Source organism: Peromyscus maniculatus, chromosome 20 (genome assembly GCF_049852395.1).
Source record: "Peromyscus maniculatus bairdii isolate BWxNUB_F1_BW_parent chromosome 20, HU_Pman_BW_mat_3.1, whole genome shotgun sequence".
Taxonomy (NCBI): domain Eukaryota; kingdom Metazoa; phylum Chordata; class Mammalia; order Rodentia; family Cricetidae; genus Peromyscus; species Peromyscus maniculatus.
In genome coordinates, this window is record NC_134871.1 from 8,908,477 (window position 1) to 8,932,978 (window position 24,502).

Below are 24,502 nucleotides of genomic sequence, written 5' to 3' on the forward strand. Positions count from 1 at the left end.
TATATGTGACCTCAAGCTTCTATCAGATAGCCATCCCTCTCACAGTATCTTACAGCCCTGAATCCCCATTCCCTAAGTTGTTTCCTACTGGGGATGATTCTTCTCAATGAGAGAATACAGTAGGTGGCTGTGTGAAAAGTTTCTTTCACTTAGTGTGACGTCCTCCAGGAGCATCCACACTGGTATGTGCTCGCTCACTAGTTTTGGCAGCAGAAGGACAATAGACTAGAGATGGCAAGAGGGCACGCATAGCCTTGCTTTGCTTTTGATCTTGGGGGAAAGCATTCATGCCATCTTTCATCAGTAGTTATGGTGATGTTGACCCCCCCACCCCCTTAGGCAAGGGAAGCTCCCCTCTGCCCTCACTTTGCTGAGTCTCAGGAGCTCTTCTTTGCTTGACCAGGAAGCAGAGGCGTGGTGACAGTTGCGCTTCCTCTCCAGAGAGGCTGTTGTGCTGGGAACCCGTGCCTCACCATTCCAGGAACAAGCGTGAACTTCCTTCTAGTTTGGAGTTCAAACACAGTTCTTCGGTAGAAGCTCCACTCAGCACTTTTTACATGGGTGTCAACCGTTGTGTTTGGGTCTCATGTCTTCACAGCCGTGTCTAGAATCATCCCAGCCTTGCCAGTTAGGGGCTGCGTGTTATGTCTTGAGGTCTGAGAAAAAAGTGGGATGGGAGGTTTGCTACATTATAAGTTGATCCTAATGTTTCTAGAAGTTAAAAAAAAAAAAAAAGTTTCCCAGAACCTGTATTACTGCTAAGCACAGACATTGAGAGTGTGAGGGCAAGTGATAGAGACCTTACTCTCCTCAACTGGGGAATTGGTAATGTCTGTATTTGTGTGTGTGTGTGTGCGTGCGCGCGCTCACGCACACTCGCTCACATGCCCATGCATGTTTTATGTTTCAAGTGCTTGGTTGCTTGCTTAATCTAGTATATAGTTTGGTCTTGATATTAATCTTGTGTGATAGGAACTATTTCTTTTTATAGAAATGAGTCTTTTAGAGAAGCTAAGTCAGGCTGGAGAGATGGCTCAGTGGTTAAAAGCACTGACTGTTCTTCCAGAGGTCCTGAGTTCAATTCCCAGCAACCACAAGGTGGCTCACAACCATCTATAGTGGGATCTGATGCCCTCTTCTGGCATAAAGCCATACATGCAGATAGAGCACTCATATACAAAATAAATAAATAAAGAGAGCGAGAGCGAGAGAGCGAGAGCGAGAGCGAGAGCGAGAGCGAGAGCGAGAGAGAGAGAGAGAGAGAGAGAGAGAGAGAGAGAGAGAGAGAGAGAGAGAGAGAGAGGCTTAGTCTCATCTTGAAGGTTTGTATTCTGTGTTGGGATCCAAAATTCAAACTCCTGTCCTGTTTTACTGTGCTGTTTATTTCTCCTGTTCTCTGAGAAGTTGTGCTTTTACTGATGAGAGAAGAGATACTAAAACAAACAAGCAAACAGACAGAGAACACTAACAGACAGGCCACCTGAAGGGCAGACACCTTTTCCTGGGTAGGTGCTCTGGATTCTTGAGCTTCAGCTATGAGCTGTGTTTTTGCAGTTGCTGAGGCTCGGAGAAAGTTATGGGTTGAGATTTGGATGAGCATGACGAGGAGAGGAAGACCTCAGGGCTACAAAACCATATACACAGACATGAACTTGACCTCCTTTTAGAAGCTGTTGTCTGGGGTGTTTCTGCCACTCATTAACAAAAGGTTCACCATAGAGGGTGAGATTTGGGATTGGGTTTGAGAGTCAGAATTTTTCAAATAAGGGATTATTTACAACAATGTTTGCATAATAGAGACAATAATGTATTGAGTTTCTTTTGTTTGTTTGTACAATTTACAATCCTTACTTGTTCAGAAATATGAGGAGGTGCTGCAGGGTGAGGGAGCTGGCTGGTGAGGTGAGATCCTGGCTGTCCATCCCTACCTCAAGTCAACAGCCATGGTAGTCCATTTTACTGATGAAAACCCCATTTTACTGATGAAAAAGCAAGGGCTTAAAGTAACAGAACAAGAAATGTAACTCAAGGTTCTTGGTACCTGTTACATCCCAGGCAGGCTGCAGAGCTCTGGGGCATTTGGGATACCTGACCTCTGCAACTGAAGTGTTACAAGAGCTAGAGCTGTGTAAGAAGTTCCAGAAAATCTGGGAACAGAGCAAGGGGAGCCCATTGCTCTCCATTGGATAAACAGGTTAGGGGAGGTCATACTGGAAAGTGTCATGTGACTCAAGTTTTCTTAAATTTATTGGGATTTTCCAGGGAGATTAAGTGAAGAGGCCATTCTAGGTCGAAGTAGCAACCTGTATTAGGAAACAGAGGTGTGCAAGAACACAACTTAATCAAGAAATAGCAAACATTTTTCTGATGAAGAAAACTACCTGTTATGAAGCATTATTCAGTGCCAGGCATTGTGTTTGGTGATTTGCATGGATTACATCCTGTAATGCGCTGAAGAATCCTGAAATGGATACACATGGGAAAATGGAGTCTTAGGACTGAGAAGTGAGGAGGTCACATAAGGCCTCACAGTTAGACAGGGACGGAGCTTGGAACTGAAACTGGAGACTGTAGTCTTGACGGGGGTGACCAGTTGGCTTTCAGCCTGTAGGTCAGTGGTTCCCACACTTCCATCAGAGTAGCCAGATGTGCTTGCTACAACTGAGTTTCCTGATTCAGTTGGTCTGAGGTAGGCTCCAAGGACATGGATTGCTCATAAGTTTCCAGGCCATTTTGATTCAGCTGGTCCAGGGATCACGTTTTAAGATCTGCCATGAAGAGAGGCAGTAGAAAGCTTTTAAGCTTCAAAGTGTCAGATTTGTATCATACCTAGAGTTCTCTGCGTACTTTGTTGAGATGAGTTACAGGTTGGATCTATAAGGATTCAATGAAATGGTGCATGGAGGAGGCAGAATGCAAAAGAGGCCACGAGAGGACCTTCTGAGGTAGGTTTCAAAGCAGATGAGGGATGCCAAGAAAAGTCTCCATGTAAGAAGAACACTCGGTTGCCAGCAGCACTCAGTAAGCCCTGAGCAACAATGGAAATGGTCATACTTAGTAATGTGAGCCTCTAGATGTGACATCTGATCAGGAACAAGAGGAACAAGTACTGCAGTCGAACAAGTGTTTCATGGTGTCCATGAAAGGAAAGGAAGTTGGCAGGGAAGGCTGGTTGTGTAGGTAGCTACATTTTGGATGTGTTGAGTTGAGGCCCTCGTGTGGTGTAACAGAGAGATGTCAGACTAGTGGACAGAGGACTAGGTTGGTTTAGAAGACCTGGTGCTTAGCCCTGGCTTAGTCACTTACTCCAACATTTCAGAGATGTCACATACGCTTTGTACCTCTTCCCCATCCCATCCCCCCTTTTCATTTTCTGGAAGAGAGGATAATAGTACTTCTTCCTGCTTAAAGACGCTGGAAGGAAATTGTCAATCCTATGTTGGAACTGTTGAAAAACAATTACTTTGGGCTAACAAGATGGCTCCATTAGTAAAGGGGTTTGCTGTTAAGCCTGATGACCTGAGTTTGGTGTCTGGGACCCACGTGGTAGAAGAGGCAAAAACTGATTTCTTCAAGTTGTCCTGTCACTGCTACATATGTGCTGTGGCATGTGGGCACGAGTGTGTGTGTGCACACACACACATGAAAAAAATATAGCCTATCATGGAGGTGCACACCTCTAATCCCAGCACTCAGTAGGCAGAGGCAGGTGGATCTCTGTGAGTTCCCTGGTTTACATAGTGAGTTCTACAACAGCCAGAGTTACATAGTGAGATCCTTTCTAAAAAAAAAAAAAAAAAAAAAAGAAAAGAAAAAGAAAAAGAAAGAGAGAAAGAAAGAAGAAAGAAAGCAATAACATTAAAACACTTATAATCTAAAAAAAGAGAGAAAGAAAGGGAGAATTTGTTAAAACAGGACAGGAAAACAGATAGAATTATTTGTAGTAATCTTTCCACCCACCCATGCATATGTGGTACAATGCATTACAAAGTCATTCCCAAGATGGAAGCTTTTCTGAGGCTCTCTGGATGGATGACGACTTTCTGTCTCTTGAATATACAGTTGAAACTAAACAGTTAAATCGTTCTTTTGACTTTTAAAGTGTTTTATTATCAACCAGAGTTAGAAACAAAGCCGACTTATTTCCTGGGGGCTAATTCTTTCAAAACCTCTTTTGTTATGAATTTATTATGTTCAAGGTCTCAGGTCACATTGTTCTACATCAACTGCCTTAGATGGTTTTGGAAATCCTAAACAAATGTTTTGAAACTACCAGCTGTCTCCTTTATTTTACCCAATCCTAAGGCATTAACAAATAGACACACGTATTTTTCGTGTGTGTGTGTGTGTGTGTGTGTGTGTGTGTGTGTGTGTGTGTGTGTTCATGGGTGTGAGTGTGGATACACATTTGTCAAGGTCTATGGGTGGAGGTCAGAGGACAACTTTGGGTGTTGAGGCAGGGTCTCTCTTTTGTTTCCTGCTGCATACCAAGGCCATCCCAAGAGTTTTTGCGGGTTCTCCTTTCTCTACTCCTGTCCCATGAGGAACATTGCAATTGAAGACACATCGCTAAGTCCAGCTTTTTACACGGGGCTCCAAACTCTGTTCCTTACACATGATTTCCCACTGAGCCATCTCTCTAGCCATATGGATGTTTTTGTATATGTGTGGGTGTAAGTATACATCTAAATATATTTACATATTTAACTAAAGTACCAGAAGTAACTTTCCTGAGATATGTGGTCATGGTAATTGATAAGTATTCATTAACTTAAAAGCCACACTCAACACCCACAGCCTTTTCTTTCTGTCTACAACAACGAGAACCTCCCTGGGGCAAGCTAAGCGCCATCTTTTTTTTTTTTTTTTTTTTTTTTTTTTTTAAGCCCAACAACTGTATCTGTTCTCTATTCCTTGCAAATTGTATCCACACTACAAAGAGATTAGCTTTAAAATCTGATTAAACCTCAACCTTCCTAAGCTTTCTTCTAAAGGTTTTCCATTGCTCTAAGGATAAAGATAATGCCATTAAGGTTACCTTTGAAAAACCACATGCTTGGCCTCCCTTAACCTCTGCACTGTCCCGTGCTCCCAACCTCACTCAAGCTGGCGGATTTTTGGACATCATGAATTTCATCTTCAACCTGCAGAAACTGTTTGCACTTTCTGGTCTCTCTGTCTAGAATTATTTCTCCTGTCTGAATGCAGTTATTCCCACCCACCCTTCAAATCACAGCCCAATTGACTCTACAAAGTCTTCTGCAAACCCTCCCAACTAGATTGAACCTGAATTCTGTCTTCTCAAAACACCACTGACTTCTACATGTCTACCCTTACCACAGTTTCCATTTTACAGTTATCTTTGCATCTAGTTGAATGTGGAAGGCATGGATGATGTTTAGTTCGGCTTCCTTTTACTCAGAACAACTTTTAGTACACATAGACACTAATAAATATCTGAATGATGAATAGGTATTCACAGATTATTTTGGTGTGGGATTCTTGTTAGTTTCTGTGGGTAGCAAATTTAATATATAGACAGTTACAACATAAGTTAAACCTACTGGAAAACATGGCAGTATTGATTTCAGCTTTCAATTGTGTGATAATTAGGAGAACAAGCCCTCTTGGCATTTGAACTGAAATCTGCTATTTCTCAACTGGCTAACTCCTGGGAACATATATTACCCATGAAACATTGACTTTGTGGTTTAGCATCTGAAGTTCCATCTGCAGTCCAGAATTGTGGAAGCAATGAGCCAGCTTATTATTCTTTTAGCTGTCAAAACATTCTACCCATTAGGTTGGGAAACAAAGACTGTTGTTCATTTTATAAATTCTGGACTTTCTAGTAGTCCTCAGCCAAAACGGAATTTAAAGACAAGAAAGACATAATGACTTTTCAACTAGATTAGGGGAAATACATATGGGGGCCATTTTCTAATGTTCATGGTGTTTTGTTGGAGTTACAGTTGGAATAATACTAAGCCAAGTCAAGTCAAGCATAATGAGAAACAGGATTTAGACAAAATTTTGGTGAGTTCCTGACAGTTTCATAATTGGGAGAGAGAATGGCAAGTGTCGATCACCTACTTTTCAAATCTCATCGGTCACCTCAAGCCTTATCCTGATCAGGGTTTTGAACAAGGATCCATAGACTACTTTCATGAAAAGATAGACTGTGCCTTTATATAAATGCAACTGCTATATTGCAATCAGGCGACACACTGCAGCTTTGTATAAATAGCAGAGTAAATAAATCACTGCTCTGCAGCTCACAGCATCAAGATGATCCCCCTGCTGGAACACCCCAGCTTGCTACAAAGAGATTGAAACTTAAAGTCCAATGGACACTGGACACTATCACCAATAGATTAAAAATTACACTATGAATTAGACTAAGCCATTCAACAAGTGGGGTATTGGTAGATTAAGTCATGGTCATTTATTTTAATGTTATTCGGATGTGGTCCTTGTATGACTTGCATCAGAATGACTGATTGAGCCCTTCTTGTCTGTCCCCTAAAATCTCCCTTTCTTCTCTCTACCCCCTAGATCTAGTGGAGCAGAATCTCTGGGGGTAAGGCATAAATATCACATTTTAATATCTGCCCCTTGGGGGATCCTTGTGGGTTCATAGAGTTGTAGAACCAGAGTGATTTTTGAGGCTGAGATGGTTAAAAGATGTTTACAGTGTTAGGTTTTTCTCTGCCAGAGGGCAGTGTTCTCTGAAATATGGCTGGGTTAATAAACCACGCTGGACGTTAAGTTTAAAAGCCCCCTTTCTGAACTCTTTCTGCTGTCTTGAGTCAGCCAGCCACGGATGTCTTTTTACCAAAATCTTAAACACCACAGCAGGTGAACTTTCTTATGGAAGATTTTGTGCTGTAGTTCAGTTATTTCAGGTGATTTTCTTTGACCTATTTTGTACACTACTGGGTGTTTGGGTTTTCTCTGTTTGAGATAATGAAGGGTAATTGTATTTTACTGTTGATTTGTTGCCAAAGTAGGGACTTGGACTACCCGCCCCCGACACTTAATCTATAATGATTACCTTGTAGTGAAAATCTGCTTGCCTTGTGTCTTGCCCTTCAAGCCCTGTTGGGAGTGGAGACATAAGGACTAGTGGGGATTTCTGGCTGACAGCCTGGTCCTGACTTCAATGAGACACCCTATCTCCAGGGAATAAAGGGCACAATAATAGAGCAGGATACTAAAAGCCCTCCTCTAGCCTCCACACATGGAGAGTACATGTACCCTCACATGCATACGCAATCTAAAACAGCATAATTTGCTTAGCTATAGCTAGATGGTGTGTATATGTGTGTGTGTGTGTGTGTGTGTGTTTATGTAAGCATGTATGTCCTTATATATGTGCAGGTATGTGTGCATATGTGTATGTGTGCATGCGTTTGTGTGTATATGCATGTGTTTGTGTGTGTATGTATGCATGCATATGTGTCATCACGTACATGCACGTATATGTAGGTATGTGTGTGCATACGTGTGCATGTATTAACAAGTCTATGACACACAATGGCCAGGTGAAGATGCGGTTCTTTGGCAGAACTGTGAACAGAAACAGGGGCTGTTCTTGATCCCTTTGGATACGTGGGTAATCCAGTGCTGCACAGACTCACACAGGGACTTGTATCAACTTGCTGTCATACTTTGTGGCCTCTTTCTCCTGCACAGCTAGTTTGCATGCCATAAAATAAAACAATAAAGTGAGAACTGATATTCGGTTTCTGAGCTGCACCCCCCCCCCCACACACACACACAAGGAGTGCCTACAGTGACCTAGAGATGGGTTTCTATAATCAAATGTCAGAGAAAGTCTCAAGTTGCCGGGATCTGGAGGCCTGGGGAGGCTAGAGAAAAAAAAAAAAGGAGGCTGTTTTTTAGACCCTCTGGAGCATGCAGCATACAATGAAATAACCGTGTGGACTTGATGATTTCCTTTCGGTTTACAGATTCTCCCCCAAACAGCAGGTTTGCATCTTGAGATTGAATATAAACGGAGCAACATCTTACATGGGTTAACATCTTTTAGAAGCCTTGCTAAATAATCAACTCCAGATCAGTTTAGCTTGGCATACAGACTAAAGCAAGAGGCTTGTAGATAAATTCATAGCCTGCCCCCTCTGCGAGAGTGCAAAGCTAAGAGGATCGAGAAGGACAGCTGAATGTCTGGCAGTATTTTTTCTTCTCTTCAATGAGCTGTTTACTAAATTCTGGAGTTTATAATGAAACCCAGGCTTACACTGCAATCCACGTAAACAAGCTCTTGGCTTTTGTGCTATCAGGTTTTTATGCAAGCAGAGAGCCATGGGGGCTCCTTTAGCAGTTGCTGCCTGGAAGGTTCCTGTTTGTTTACGTATGCACATATGTGCTCTGCAAGAATGATGGTCAAGGGGCCTGGCAGGGAAAAGTCCAAAACAACCCTTCCCTCATTTGAATCCTAAAAGCATATAACATGTAAACGGCTTTCCAATTTAGAGACTTCTAAATTTGGTGTGGTTGCCAAGTTGTTGAATTACTAAGGTTAGAAGCTTCAACACACACAACAACCTCACACAGGACACAGCCTCTTCAAACTAGATGAGCATTTAACAGGAGTTCTTGCAGCCATTGGCATTTCCAAGCTAAATTCAAGGCTGATCAAGCTTCCCCTACTGTCTCTTACACCCGCTTCTTACCCCCACCCCCCACCCCACAAACAAGCTAACCTTTGTCAGGGATGGGTAGAGACTGGAATGATGTTGTCTTTCCTCATGCGAAGAAGGACTTTATGCAGCTTAGCGGGCAGTCCCAGTATTTTGATAAAAGTTACTTCTGTAAAATTTAACAACATGGAGGGAGATAATGCTATCTCTTGTGTGAGTTGCAATTTTGGAAGATTCCATTGGGAGAAGCTCCCAAGGAATCAGAAGTAGCTGAGGGTGTAGTTATATAGAGACAGGGTCATTCCAACTGCTAGAAAAATAAACAAATGTGAAGGACAGAGAGATTTATTTGGTTTACAGATTGTAATTTTTTTTTTCTTGTTAAAAAAAAAAACCCCAAACCCCTGAAGTTGCGGAATTGAAGACCTGGAATAACTACATAGCACAAACTTCGAGCTGTTGGGAAGTTCCGGGCAGTTCTGTTTCATTTTTATCGGATAAAATACATTTGGTTTCTCTTTTGACAAACCATGTATTTGTTGAGGGGAGAAACCGAACATGCACTGTTATTGGCCACGGCTACATAAGAAATCCCTCTGTTGCCAAAGGATACCACATGAAAGTGTCTGTGTGAGGGGAGGGGCCGGCCGGGGGGTGGGGCCAAGAAGGATGTTGCCTTAAGCTTCTTATGCTCAGAGTTGCAATTTGTGAACCAGCTGTGATGAAATCTGGCTCTGGACGAATCAGAGGCGCCTGTCAACTTCCCAGGTGGGATTGCTTGGAGTTAATAGACTGAACTCAGAGCCCCAAGCGAACACAGTGCCGTCAGGGCACGCAGAGAACACCCCGCAGAGGCTTTCCAAGAATCCCTCGGCATGGCAAGAAAAGGCTCTTTCGGGTCATACCAGGTAGGCGGAGGATGCTCTGACTGAGCGAACTGCTCGGTCTTCCGAAATCACTTCCATTTGAATTCGATTTTTTTTTCTCTCTCCTTGTTCAAATCCAGACATCATCTGAGAATGCCTTTCAGAATCGGCAGGGCTGGGATTGCTGTGCTCATCTGAACTGCTTCCATGAATTCCGAGTCCGTCTAATCTAGCCGTGCTTGACGACGTGATCTCTCTTTATTCCCTTAGGTGATATCCTGGTTCACTTTTGCCATTGGTGTCAACATCTGCTTAGCATTCACAGCAAGCAGGATCAAGAGGGCAGAATGGGATGAAGGACCTCCCACAGGTAAGAGGGGTCAGTTATTAGCCTTTCTGATTCTTTAACAGTACTGTGCACCACGTCAATCCACGTCAGCACCTTCAGACATTCATTTTTCAGATGATCTTGAAGGGCAATTAATTTAGTCTATAATTTAGCTGTAAAGTGTGCTCTTTTGTTTTATTTTATTTGATATGTATGAATATTTTGTATGCATGCATATACATATCCCCTGGAACTGGAGTTATGGACAGATGTGAGGCGCCATGTGGGTGCTGGGAATTGAACCTGAGTCCCCTAGAGGAACAGCCAGTGCTCTTAACCACTGAGCCATCTCTCCAGCCCCCAGGTATGTTATTTTAATCAGAAAACTTGACTGTCACTTCTTAATAACTGACTTTAAATTTTTGCACCCTGAAATTTATAAATATTGAAAAAGAACGAGAACCTTTGTTCATAAATAAAGCCAGGCTGACTGCAGAGAGAACAGGCATTGGTTTAATGATGGAGAGGGATGAGGCTGACAAGCTCCATGTGATACAGAGGGGTGACACAGAGGGATGCTGCCATATGCCGTAAAGTACATTATTTGCTACCAGAAAATTATGTCCTAGGAGTGAGAAGAAAGGAAGGTTGTTATTTATTTATTTTTTTTTATGAGATGAACTCTTTTTTTTTTTTAAATGAAATTTTAGAAATTCAGAACTTTGGGACTAAGATTTACTGAGAATAAGGGAACCCTCAAAGTGAGCTCTTTAGAGTTTCAAGAGCAGAGCTGCATTCACTGTGTTTTCTTCTGGAACGAGGCAAGGTGAGTTTTCGGAGCCTGCCTGACTTAACTGACGCCGCCGCAGCCCCAGTGAAAGGGGCTCCTTTGCAGGGCACGGAGACGAGCGGGGCTTCATAAAGGAACGCTTGTGCGGGCCCAGGGGGCTCTGCTGACCTGCTCTGAGGCAATGACTTGGTTAATTTCCTGGAAATTGGAGCTGCTGATGGTTTCAGAATTAAAAATTGCATTTGAAATGACAGGCACTCTAGGGGGCAATGTTGGCTTCCCTTTTCCTGACATCACAGGATGTCTTCTGTCTTCCTGGGAATTTTGCGTTCCTCTGCATTTCTTGGTGGGAGCAGCATGAAACACCACTTGTCTTTACACCACCATGAATGTGTATTATTAAACAAGGGATCATGGGATAGTGAGTCTCCCACACGGCAAGCAAGTTGCTTGAATTAGGCTTGGGAAGACTGAAGGAAGGGTAGGAAACACGGGTGAGTGAGCTGAGGTGAGGTGTAGTTTGAAGGAAGAAGGAGAAAACAGATCTTAAGACATTGTGGCCCCAGGGAGCCCAAATGGACAAAACTTCATTGTGTTTCGTTGGGGACGGAGGAGAGGGGGTCACCGGGCCAGAAGAGAATGCTGTTTTTATTGGAGGCAAATGCGGTCTTCAAAGCCCTCTTTTTTCACTCCCGCTAAGGCTGATTGTGACTAACAGACAGGGCCCTTGGTGTGGGCATGTGGCTCTGACAGCCCACTGCCAGGCCTTTCCAAGGAGCCTAAAAGGAACCTTTTCCCTGCTTCCCTTAAATGATATCGACAGGAATAAATGCTGTTTCTTTAATGAGTGCATTATTTTCAAACTTGACTTTTTTGGGAACTGTATCATGAAGGTCCCAGCCTGGCACCATGGGTCCATATTAGTAAGTGCTATGGTCACAGGCAAGTCACTTATAAAGTTTCAGCCCTCAGCAGTGAGGATCAGCTTAGAAGGTTTCTATTTTTTATTAAAAAAAAAAAATCCCCAATTATCTCCATCCTGTTTCTTCTCCCTCTTAAGTGTGTGAGATCTCTACCAGAAAACTCAAAAACTATAGATTAAATGTATTACCCCCTGAAAATATAACTTGCATAATAAACTATGTCCACATGCCAAAGGAAATAGATACGAGAATGAATGTGCCAATATTACTTCTGGGAAACTAGTCCAGTCTATAGTATAACTCATCAATTAGATAGCATTAAATATACTACAGAATACTTACATCTTGAATTGTTTGATACAATCATTACCTTAAGCCTTCACGGTATCTAATGATAGTTCACTTATGCCTACCTACCTACCTATGTGAAGTGTAGTCTTAGGACACCATACAATTTACACCCGAGTTTCAGGATTTTGATATTCTTCTGTGGTTTTTATTCTTAAACTTCTCTTTGATGCAGTTTACCTGCTGTCTATGCACTGAGGTTCATTTCTGCGTAAATGGAAAAAAAGCAAAGGTGCCTTTTAGAAAGGGGGGGAACGCAGCGTAGACGTTGTTCACATCTTTTTAAATGCTGACTACACTGGGAAGGGGGGATTCTCCCAAATAACAAGTGATAGGCTGTTCTGACTCTTAGCACAATTTTGGCATCAGAAAACATTGGGTGAATTTTTCCTACATCTATTAAAATAAGAGTTGAGAGAAAGCACCCCAATTTTTTTAAACAACACTTTCAAGCTCCAAGAAATCCTGCAAATTCACTGTACCAGGTGACTCACCAACAGGAGGAAGACAAAGAGGTGTTTTTTTTTTTTTTTTTTTTTTTTTTTCAAAGCCTACAGCTCCTGGTTTAGTCCTGGTAGCTCCTTGGGGCTGCTGGGTAACAACAGAGAATGTTTTGTATGCATGAATATTCTCACTCCTGCACTGTGGTGAACTGAGGTGTCTGCTCCAAGGCTGTGACCACGCAAAGAAACTTCTAATTAACTAACTAGCACACTTGGTAGCGGGATTGATTGTTAGGAAGGACCTGGTCATTTCTTAGGAGCAGAGGGAAATAAGAATTCTCCCAGGTCCTGAGATGTGTAGGAAATGTCAAAAGACCAAAGTAACGTAAAAGCGCTGGAAAGGGACACTAAGGTAAATGGGTGGCAGAAATCAAATTTCAAAGGAAATTTAAGTGCAGTTTAGTTGGATATCTTTGTTTCAAACATCCGACGTGGTCACTCCATTCGTCTTTGAGATGAAGAGAAAGCGTATGTGCCAGCAGTGGTCTGCACACTGTGGTGCATGTGGATGTGGTGTGTCTGGAGTTGTGGAGGAATCTGCATTACAGAAGTACCCAGGGAGACATGGGTACTCTTTGAACTAGAAGCAAAGTGACTTTGGTATGACAAAATGGGATTTGTGAGCTTGTGAATACTTGGCTAATAAACATCCAATAACTCAGTCCAATTTATCATCATTTTTATTGGTTGGAAAGGAGTGATTAAAAGCACATGAGTGATGGATTTTTGAGTACATATGAAATGAAAAGCATAACTAATAATTTTATGAGAAAATAGAAAATCTTACTAGGGATGAGAAGGCTCATGTTCTTTGATAATTTTAGGAATCTCACTGTGCAGTTGAGAGCAATTTAAGTAACAGCCCAGCAGAATGTAGGAAGATATAAAATGATGGTCAGTCATCACTCCGTGAGGAAAGTGGTCAGATAGGGTATAGTGCTCAGTGTGGCTTCATGTTAGACTGAACATAGAAACTGGGAAGTTTGAATCAATGGGATGAAGTCATCTGACTTAGAATTCAGGGATGTCATAGATTTTGCGGTTTTCTGGTGGGTGGGGCTCAGTGCAGTGATTTTTCCATTTACTTATATATAGCAGAGAACTCTCTATGCTTATATAGCTGAAATTTCAGTGCGCTTTGTTCAACATAGATTTTTTCTTTTTGTTTTTTTTCCTTGATATTTCTTTTATTGAAAGTAGATGGTTTTTTAATACAATATAATTAGGGTTTCCCTTCCCCCAACTCCTCTTAGATCCTCCCTGCATCCCCTCCCATCTGAAGCCACACTTCTGTCTCAGAAAACAAATAGGCAGCTAAAGAAGAAGAACAAAAATAAGATAAAACAAACCAACCACCAAACAAACCAACACAGGGCAAAACAAACACGCAAACAGGGAGAAAAGAGCCAAAGAAAAGCACAAGAAACACTCACACACACACACACACACACACACACACACACACACACACACACACACGGATCCCAGAAAAACCCATGATTTTAAAAACTGATAAAAACCAATCAATCTTTCAAAATTGTGACTGGGAAAGAACACTCAAAATCTGGAGCCTGCATATAAAATTTGAAAACTCCTTAGTTAATCAAAAGTAGAGTATAGCACAGAATGGCTCTAATGGCTCCAGTAGTTGGGGGGCTGAGACAGGAAGGTTGCAAGTTTGAGGCTATTTGGGGCTACAGCGAGAGACCCTGTGTGAATCAATCACACTAAACAAAAGATCTGCCTTGGTCAGTCAGATAAATAACGTGGCTGTGCGGTGACGATCTGCCTTGGTCAGTCAGATAAATAACGTGGCTGTGCGGTGACGATCTGAAACTTCAGCTGGGCAGCTGCCTACTGATATGGGAGTCACTGACTTGATTCTTCAATCAGAAGAAGAAAAGTTTTGAAAGCGAAATGGCGTAAGACAAATGAGCATAATGTATGTCAGAAAAGGTGTATGGCGAAGCTTTTACGTTCTCTTTAGTTTATAAGGCCAATGTCTACATTTGCAGTTGATGGAGCTGACAGCATCTAATTGGAAGTGATGACATGTTCTTGTCTGCTAGTAGATTTGCTACGTAGCTCTGTGTGATTCACTACATTGAGTACTATTGAAATGGTCTAGAGCAGTGGTTCTCAACCTTCCTTTAATACAGTTCTTCGTATTGGGGGGATGACCGCACAACCATACAATTATTTACGTTGGGACTGTATAACTGTAGTTTTGCTACTGTTATGAATTGTAATATAAATATTTTTGAAGATAGAGGTTTGCCAAAAAGGTCGCAACCGACTGGTTCAGAATCACTGGTCTGGAGGTTAACCTCAAATATTAAAAGTTTTCATCTAGATGACATAGATTCTGCTTTCTTGTAGTTTGTGAAGTCATTCTACATATGAACATATTGTGTGTATAGACACAGTGTTTTCAGAGTACAGCTGTTTGAAAACTTGCCCGGTGGATCAGTTTATCCATTTCTGCCTGTCTGTCTCCATCCTCCCTACCTCTCTATCCCACCTCCCCCTACCCTATGGAATCCGGCCCAGTAGTTCTAAAGAGACGAGAGAACAGTGGCTGTTTCTAGAAAGTTCGATATTTAGGAAGCAGCAAAAACTGACACATGAGTCTGCAAATAAACTGATGGTGTTTGCTGGCTGGCGAAGGGATGATACGAAAGCACCCAGGGAACAAGGGGGGAGGGGCAGCTCAGTCAAGAAGGGATGATGAGAATAAGCGAGTTATGTACTCCAGAAGAGGTGGATGACGGCATTCCAGGCTCTAGCTGAGTGGCACCCTGAATGCCCATCACATGTTCCAAGCCTTGGCTGGCAGGTTATACTTGGGACAGGACAGCAGACCCAAGGGAACTGTTTCTGTTTTCATGCTTTTGAGAGAAGAAGCCGGCATATGATCAGCCTACAGCCATTTCTGGGCTGTGTTGTCAGCAGACAACCTGTGCTGAGCACCAAGGAGAACAGGTGGGACAGATAGGGGACAACGTGTAACCCTGCCAGTGGGACCAACCTGGCAGAAGAAACTTAAGTCCGTTTAGCTTGAGGCTGGGCTGAAGTCCTTGAAACTTTAAACATCACCTCTCCTATTGACCATCTTCCCGATTTGAATTTTCTACTTATCTGGGGGATTTAGAGAGAAATATGATTGAGAGTATAGGATGGAGAGTATAGATGGACAACAGCCCTTGTCCATCAGTTAGACTTTTCCCGATTGTCCAATTCAATTGTCAGTAGTTCATGTTTTTTATATGTCTGCAGAATAAATGATACCAAAGGCTTATAGCTTTAACTCTCGATCGATCGCCCTCCCTCTCTCCTTCCCTTCCCCTCTCCTTCCCTTCCCCTCTCCCTCCCTCTCCACCTCTGTGTATACAGTGAAATGAAATGTCCTTGAAAAGGGGTTTTATTTAACTAATTTAAAGTAATCTTGCCTGTTCTTATCTGAATTACAGATTTGAAAGAAAGAAATTGTAATTTACATTTGCATTTTGTTAAACCATGAAATTATACTTCAGTGAGAAGGAGCACACAACATGGGCACTGTTGCAGATTTTAGTTGTATCCATTTTAACATTCAAGGTACCTCAGAATGGTTTTATATAGACCTGTAAACATTTGCTTTTTAAAATTAGAGAACAGACTTCATCTCTGACGTGAAATAGCATCATTTGAAGATGCAGATTAAAGGCAGCTTATAATTTCAATGTCACAGGAGTCCTGGCAAACGCCTCCATTACACCCTCTTCTTCTCACTTGTGAATGCTCGTCGTTGGCTTGCTCTTTCATATTCTGTGATTTTTATGGCTTTCTCAGTAACGATGGAAATTTTGGGATGGCAGCAATTCATTGCCATGTCGCTTTCCTCCTCCCAATGAGTTACGGAACTGAAGCGCCCATGCTTTTCTTCTGTTGAGATCAAATAAATGAGGGTTTACATTGCAAAACCCTGGCACATTATTGAAGACCCTTTCCATATTTGATATTAGATCAATTCTAATAAAAAGACAAGTCTTCAAAAGGTCATGGCTAGTGAGATGCCTCAGAGGGGAAAGGTGCTTGCTCCGTAAGCCCTGATGACTGATGTTCACGGAACTCATGTAAAGATGCAAGCAAAGAACCAACTCCACAAAGTTTTCATCTGACTTCCACATGTGTGCCATAGCATATGCACCTGAACACATGCACACTATCCACATGGATAAGAAAATAATAAATAAAACTCCCCCCAAACAAAACAAAACAAATAGATCCTTAGGTTGGATGTAGGAGAAGGACAAAGACCTTGGGCATTTTTGTTTTTTCAAAGCTAGTGTGCAGAGGGTGACTTGTAGAATGAATAGGACTACGCTTGTTCTGGCAACACGGAGAAGGGATGGAGTAGACCTTGGAAAGGCCAAGTGAATTTTTAATTCAAGCACTATTTTGTTTTTATTGATAGATTGATTGATTTTATTTCTTTGAGACAGGGGTCTCACTATGTAGCTCTGGCTGTCCTGGAATTCAGTATGTAGACCAGGCTGGCCTTGAACTCACAGAGATCTACTGCCTCTGCCTCCTGAGTGGTGGGATCAAAAGCATTTGCTACTATGTCTGGCTCTCCTTTTGTCTTTAAAGCTAGAATATTTCAAGTTCCTTGGGGTCATTGGATGAGAAAGTCCCTTTCATGACTCAGATGATCTTTTCATTTTTCTTCCTGATGTTGTTAGTTTAATTTGCCACTGTCATCTGAGAATGAATTTTGGCCCATTTCCCCTGATTCACACGGGAACTCACTCCTAATGGAAGCTGCTGGTAGCCTGACCCTGCCCATCTTTTCTGAGATGTGTCTCTGCAAGTTAGAGATGCAGCTTTGACAGCTGTCTTATTGGACATCTTGGCAAGCAGGTCCATCGCTGATGAGGCAAGCTGTTGAGTGGGGTGCAATCCTCTCCAAAGATGGCAAGGGGAAAATTGAGAGAATGGCTGTGGTCAAAAGAAATTTTTACAACATCACCTTGTGAGGATGGGCAAAAAATGATCATTACCCAGCTTAGGATGTGTACAGGCATTTTAAAGTAAAGAAAGATCCAGGGAAGAGATTTCGATGAGGAATACAAACACGGAGTGTAGACAGTGTTACTGGCTGGGACCCCACAAAGAGGGCAAGACGGGATGAACAACGCCTTCAGACTTCTTCTCATTGTCTTGGCTATTAGAATAGCCGGGAGCGTTTACAGACACCGCTCATGGGAGTGATTACTACTTTGAATTTATTAGGCAGCTGTTGGAATGATTCTATCCAAGCACTACCCTTAAACAAAGAACATTCAATTACAAGCTTTTCACTCTTTTCCCTTTTGCTGTGGGATTTTTTCCCCCTCTGGTTTTCCTTCTTGCGTGCCATAGTTTCTTATGGCTCAGCATGTACTGCTGATAGGCTGGCCAAAATCAACAGAAAAATGTGGTCTGTGGAGCAGAGGTAAGACACCATGTTACAAACAGACATGATTTTCTAAACTGAATTGATGTGGTTCCCTTTTATTTCAACATCCCGGAATGAACTGTGAGAAAGCATTTCACATCTCACGGTCTAGTGGATCTGTTTGCTTCAGCTCAACTGATCTGATGCCATAAAGTCTAGGATTCTGACTCTGAAGGGGACAGTTGACTAAGGGATGAACTACATACACAGATAAACAGCATCAGTGCCCTCAGAACGGTCATTTAATATCTGTTCTCTTGCATCGTGCTTTTTCTTGATTTTAAAAATGATATATATATATATATGTATTACAAAAATGGTAATTTTCTAAATAAGGAAGTTACAAATAGCCTGTCATAAATAACATTTGCCAAGACCTGTTACATATATTGTGATATATATTTCATCTACCTACATGCATGGAAAATAGAAGACAAGGAACAAAATGGCCAGTTATCTGTGAATTTATAAAACGTTGCAAATTTCAAACTAGGAGATGTTTTGTTTTTGAAATGCTATTTTTAAACAATAAACTCATGTATTTGGTTTTATTTCTAGACCTCATCCACAATATTGATGAATGTATTTCTTAGTACCAACCTTAATTATTTACCTTTAGAATATACTTTTCTATCTTGTCACTGAATTGCTTTTTCCTTTGGATACCTTATCTATCCGTCTGTCTGTCTATCTATCTATCTATCTATCATCTATTGAGGCAGTGTTTCTCTGTGTAGCTCTGGCTTTGAAACTTGCTTTGTAGACCTCAAACTCAGAGACCCACCTACCTCTGCCCCTCCCCCTGCAAATGCTGGGACTAAAGCTGTGTGCCACCACTACCCAGTTTCAGTTAGCTTTTTCTATCCTCTCAACTCTCTAGAATTCTGGATATTTTTCTTTGTGAGTGTATTGAATATTTTGGTTTAGGATGAATTAGGATTTTTATGGTATTAATATTTTTATCTTTAAAATTATATACCTATGATTTAATTAAATTTTTCTAGAATTGTCTTCTTCATAAAGCTTTAGTATATTCTTTTATAAAAGGATTTCATTTTTAATTGTGTGTGTGTGTGTGTGTGTGTGTGTGTGTGTGTGTATACAAATGAGTGCAGTGCCCACGGATGCCAGAGATGAAATCAGATTCCCTGGTGCTGGAGTTATAGTTAGTTATGAGCTACCCAATATGGATAATGGAAACCAAACTTAAGTCCTCTGTAAGAGTAGTATGTGCTCTTAATCATTGAATCATTTCTTCATATGTATTATTGAATTCATATCTTGATTTTTTTCATTTAGATGCTATTATGGGTAGACCTTCTAGTTAATTTTCAATCATATGTTACCCACATACGATGAATTTGTCCAATTTTCATCTTATCAATTCTTTCATTTATTAAACTTTGGTTAATTTTTGAGATTGCAAACAATGATACAGGATTTGTTTTGGCCATGTGGCATTTGTGTTCCAATAACACTAGATTGACATGGCTTTTATGGTGAGAAGAGATTGCAAAAGTGCTCTGCTCTTATCATATGTGTTCAGACTGTTTTTAGACCACGTCCACTCAAATTTCCTTACAGTGTTGTTGGTAGTGACAGCTTTACACCCAAAATCTTGCTACACAACCCAGACTGGCCTTGAATCTTCTTTTCTTTCCTTAAGTGCTTGATCATGCTCAGCTAGCAGGATGGGTTTTAAAAATAGGAAATGAACTCTTATTTCAACAGGGGCACTAGCCATTTCATAGGTATAGTCCTAATCAAAATCATGAGCAGAGCCAGCATTTGTTACTCTGTTTATATTTGGTATCCTGGTATGCATATCACATGGGTTGTTTCATGCAGTACTCATTACAATCTAGAATTACTTTTATGAACCTCTCACTTTACAAATAAGGAAACCATGGTTTATGTAAGTTGGGCAACATGCTTGAGGTACCCAGGTAGCAGGCGCTGCAGACAGGCTTCTTATCCAGAGTCTGCTTGCATTTCCACACCAATTGCTTCCAAATGCCACTCCTTCACTGGTGACATGACCACTCCCTAAGCTGTTGTCTTTGCCTGTTGTTCGAATGGCAGTGTTATCTGACTCTCCGTGGACCAACACATCTGGATCCTGCAAGGGTAGATGCTTTGAACTTCAAGAGGTTGGGCCTCCCGACTGTCGGTGTGACAACTTATGTAAGAGCTACAGCAGCTGCTGCCTTGACTTTGATGAGCTCTGTTTGAAAACAGGTATGTGACTTCTGGATGCCTCTCCCCTCCAGGAGACAGCTTAGTGGCTCCTAGCTGTTAACACACCCCTGCTTTGGCCTACGCACATAGTGGAATAAGTTTGTTTCCTGAATGACTGATGGTTGTATGAAGAACGTACTCTGTATGAATAACTTGGCTCAGCCATTCGTGGCCCAGCCAAAGACGGCACTTTCCAACTGCAGGCACTGTAGATTGGTTTTTAAAAGCATTTGAGGCCAGGCCTTTGTCCATCTCTCTCAGTTCCATCTCTTCCTGACCACCTCACACTCACTATTAGGGTATGTGGGCTACCACTGGGCACATTTTGAAAGTACTAGGTTTAAAACTTTAATTCCCTGATTTCTGTGCAAATGGAAAACATTTATGGAATCGACATGGGGTCTTGTGCTCTGGGGCAGCTCTGAAATCATCTTCTAAAATTTTCCTGATTTTATTTATCCTGTAGTAAAATGGTCATTAGAACATATGAGCTATTGGATGAATTCACACAAGCCAAGGAAAAAGTATTCTTGGGGACGTTTGTCATCATACTTACTCTGTCTTCAAAGCCCCATGTTTTTAGATAGGACTTTGGAGTATCTTGCCTGTTCACGGCCATGCCTCTGCCCCTGGGCAAAAACCTCATTCAAGCTACCTAAGAAAAGTGGCAAGGACCCCACTTTGAATTCTAGAGACAGATTTCTTAGCTCCCCTGACAAATTATTGCTTCCATGCATGGGTGGTATTTTGGAAAGCCCAGTTTACTATTGCTATGTGTCTGATCATTTTTTTATGATATTATTGGAAATGATACATTATTGCTTTTACTTAGACCTTAGTTTCTGATTTATTTGAAAATCAACATAAACTCCCTTACTAATTAGGACCTATTTCTCCCGCAGCCTGCAAGCTATAGGGGTTTCATTAGGTTATTTTTTGCATAATGTGTTTTCAAAGTGTTCAGATATGTTTTTGTTGTACATTTCCTGTGGAACTTTTACCAGGTTCTTCAGCTATGACTTCGTAAGCTTAAGAGCAGAGGCTCTTGTAAATGGAGTGCATGGGTAGAACAGATGTGCCACAGATCTCTTTTACTCTAAGACATAATTGCAAGCTAGCAATCTGTCTGCTTAGCATCAGATTTTAGAACATTCTATGTTTCTGCTGTACTTTGAGTATCTTGCCCCTGATGAGTTACGTCAACCTTCCAACATTCTCGTCTTAAAACTCCTTGCACCTCTGATACCAGCTTCATTCTCTTTGAATGTAGCTCACACTTTTCTTCCTAGTTTAACATAGATGATAGCAACAGTTTGTAAAACACTTTATTCTCCTGTGTCTAAAGTCAACATGTTTTGAATGTGGAAGAATCAAATGTCAAATGACAACAAGAAGTTGAAAGGAGAAAAGTTTTCTGAGATTCTGCTACAGGAAGCAAGCCTAAGATTTCTGTATAAACTCTCCCTGGTTTTCTCTCTCTCTGTTTAGTGTGTCTGGATATTGTTTGTATAATTATGTGTGTATGTATATACAATCACGTGGGAGGCAGAATCTATATCTATAAGGCTTTTAAAACACTGTCTTTTCAAATGGCAGCATAATGCTCCACCAAACAGCTGGAACACCATCCACTGACTATTCCACCTCTATCTATTCAACTCTACATAGCAAGGGCTCCTCTTGGTAGAATGTCATGAAGGAGCAGCCTTGCTTTAGAGCAGTGGTTCACAACCTTCCTAATGCTGCGACCCTTCAATACAGTTCCTCAGGGTGTGGTGACCCTCAACTACAAATTATTTTTATTGCTACTTCATAACTGTAATGATGCTACTGTTATGAATCGCAGTGTAAATATCTGTGTTTTCTGATGGTCTCAGGCAACCACTGTGAAAGGGTCATTCATCCTCCAAAGGGGTCATGGCCCACAGGTTGAGAATGGCTGGTTTAGCAGACCATTGATTTCTTTCTGCTGACTGCACATCTTGAAAGATGGAGGCTTGGAGTATTCAAGTGTATTTTGGTTCAGAGGCATTTTCCTTGAACATTCCCTCAGTAGCTCTACTTAGAGTCTCCTTCACGCCTTCCCATGGTGAAATGATAGTGCCTGTTGGTTACTTCATGGATCTTTCTCTCTTGGATGTGAGCTCCAGGAAGGCAGAGCTCTTGTCATTTGCTCTTCACTAAGCCCTCAGCACCCAGGGTATGGAAAACAAGACAGTCAGATCATGGGAAAAACTAAATACCTGGATTCACCATAAAAGCTCCTCATGTTACAGTCCTCAGTTTCAAGAATCATAGTTCATTTCCAATACTGTTCTAAGGACATTTAATAAGTATTCAATGAACAGCTAGAATGTGCCAGTTAATTTCATAGTCTTATATCTGAAGTGAAATATAATAGTGAAATATGTTTTTTTAAACTTTCCATAAGACTTGTAGTTTATTGGCCAAAAAATTAATTAAAAATATGACAATAGCACTGGGATTAAAATGAAAAGGTTACTTTTTTGAATGTTTCTTTGAAGAATTGAATTCTGAGCTATCACTCAGGCAGGACTGTAGCCCATTTAGTGACCTCCTTAGAGGCAGGGAGCTTCATTATGTAGTCACCACATTTTGGTCAGTTAGGATTTTGAGGGCATTAATGCTTCCTTATACTTTTTCTCTTTTTGTGGTACTTAGGGCAGTTCTGGAGGGGTGGGGATTCTTTGACTTTCTGGGTTTTGTTTTTCTATGAGAGCTCAGTTGTGTTGTGAGTTTGCCCTCTGCTTTGAAAAATGAGAAATTCATCCTATCTGTCAGTTCTCCAAATGTCTTCTCGGCCTCTGGCTGACTCAAGTTTCACAAACAGATTAAATGATGTGGGCTTCTGGCTCTTTTTGTTGGAACCTCTTGTAAGCAGCTGCGGCCCCTTTCATTGGGTTTGTGTGCATCAGTGAGAGTGTTTCGCTGTGATGATTTCAGCTCGTGGCTGGGAGTGCACCAAAGACAGATGTGGAGAAGTACGAAACGAGGAGAATGCCTGTCACTGCTCAGAAGACTGCCTGTCCAGGGGAGACTGCTGTACCAACTACCAAGTGGTCTGCAAAGGTACATGCTTTTAGACAACCTTGAGAGATTAAGCACGGGGCATGCCCCAAGATATCTTGAATTGTCTGGGTGTAACATCTAATGTGTGGGGATTGGAGGTGGGAAAGAATTGCATTTTTTTTTAAATTTATTTATTATGTATACAGTGTTCTACTTGCATATATCCCTTCAGGCCAGAAGAAGGCACCAGATCTCATTACAGATGGCTGTGAGCCACAATGTGGTTGCTGGGAATTGAACTCAGGACCTCTGGAAGAACAACCGGTGCTCTTAACCTCTGAGCCATCTCTCCAGCCCCAAGAATTGCATTTTTTTGATATACTTATTTTATGTGTATGAGTGTTCTGCCTGCATGGATATAGACACACCATGTGTGTGCAGTGCCTGTGGATATCAGAAGGGGGTGTCAGATTGTCTGGAACTGGAGTTATGGATGGTTATAAGCCACCATGTAGGTGCTGGAAACTAAACTTGAGTCCTTTGAAAGAGCACCAAGTGTTCTTAACCACTGAGCCTTCTCTCCAGCCTCAGAATTATAATTTTATGTGTATGAGTGTTTTGTCTGCATGCATGCATGTCTGTGAGCCATATGCATGCCTGGTTACCATGGAGGTCAGCAGAGGGTGTCAGATCCCTTAGAACTAGAGTGATGGATGGTTGTAAGTTACCATGTAGATGCTAGAAATTGAACCCTGGTCCTCTGCAAAAACAGTATGTGCTCTTAACCATTGAGCAGTCTCTCTGGTTCCCAAGACACATATTTTTAAAATAAATTTTACAGAATTTGTTCTTTGATAAATTTCATGTATTGTAGTGCTTTCTATTTACTGAGTCTTTCACCCATTTTCATCTCCCTTCTATGCCCATTCTCCCCTTCCCCATAAGTACATTTCCCACATTTATGACATTTTGTTTTAAGTTCCACGGAATGTAACCATGTCCAGCTATGTGTGACCTTAGGTTTAACTGCCCCCTCCCTAGAATTCAGCAGCAGCCAGTGGGTCACGGCAGTTCCCTCTTAGGCTGATGCTTAGCTGCTGGCAGCCTCATTGCAGGCACCTGTAGCTGCCGTGGGCATATGAGCGCACTGGCTAGGTCATGCTCAGCAGACAGCATTTTACAGCTCCTCTCCCTGCCCTTACATGCTTATGTTCTTTCCACACTTCTTCCACATTGTTCCTTGAGCCTTAGAGTGGGTTGTACAAATGTCCTATTTAGGCTGAGCATTTTACTAGGAAGACCCATCTTAACGGTGGGTAGGTCCATTCCCT

At 41.6% G+C, this 24,502-nt stretch overlaps 1 protein-coding gene across 10 annotated transcripts in view; it reads left to right on the plus strand.

The window, feature by feature from the left end:
* Nucleotides 1-24,502, plus strand: part of Enpp2 (ectonucleotide pyrophosphatase/phosphodiesterase 2) — a 113,725-nt gene that overhangs the window by 21,269 nt on the left and 67,954 nt on the right. For 6 of the 10 annotated variants that reach the window (XM_042265488.2, XM_042265491.2, XM_042265492.2 and 3 more), the window contains exons 1-4: nt 9,383-9,574; nt 9,803-9,902; nt 19,986-20,141; nt 23,106-23,231. In XM_042265488.2, the coding sequence (XP_042121422.1) occupies nt 9,542-9,574; nt 9,803-9,902; nt 19,986-20,141; nt 23,106-23,231 (415 nt within the window). In that variant the 5' untranslated portion in view covers nt 9,383-9,541. Of the gene's footprint in view, nt 1-9,382; nt 9,575-9,802; nt 9,903-19,985; nt 20,142-23,105; nt 23,232-24,502 lie in introns of those variants that run through there. The other 4 variants (XM_076555773.1, XM_076555769.1, XM_076555772.1 and 1 more) reach the window with 1 other exon arrangement.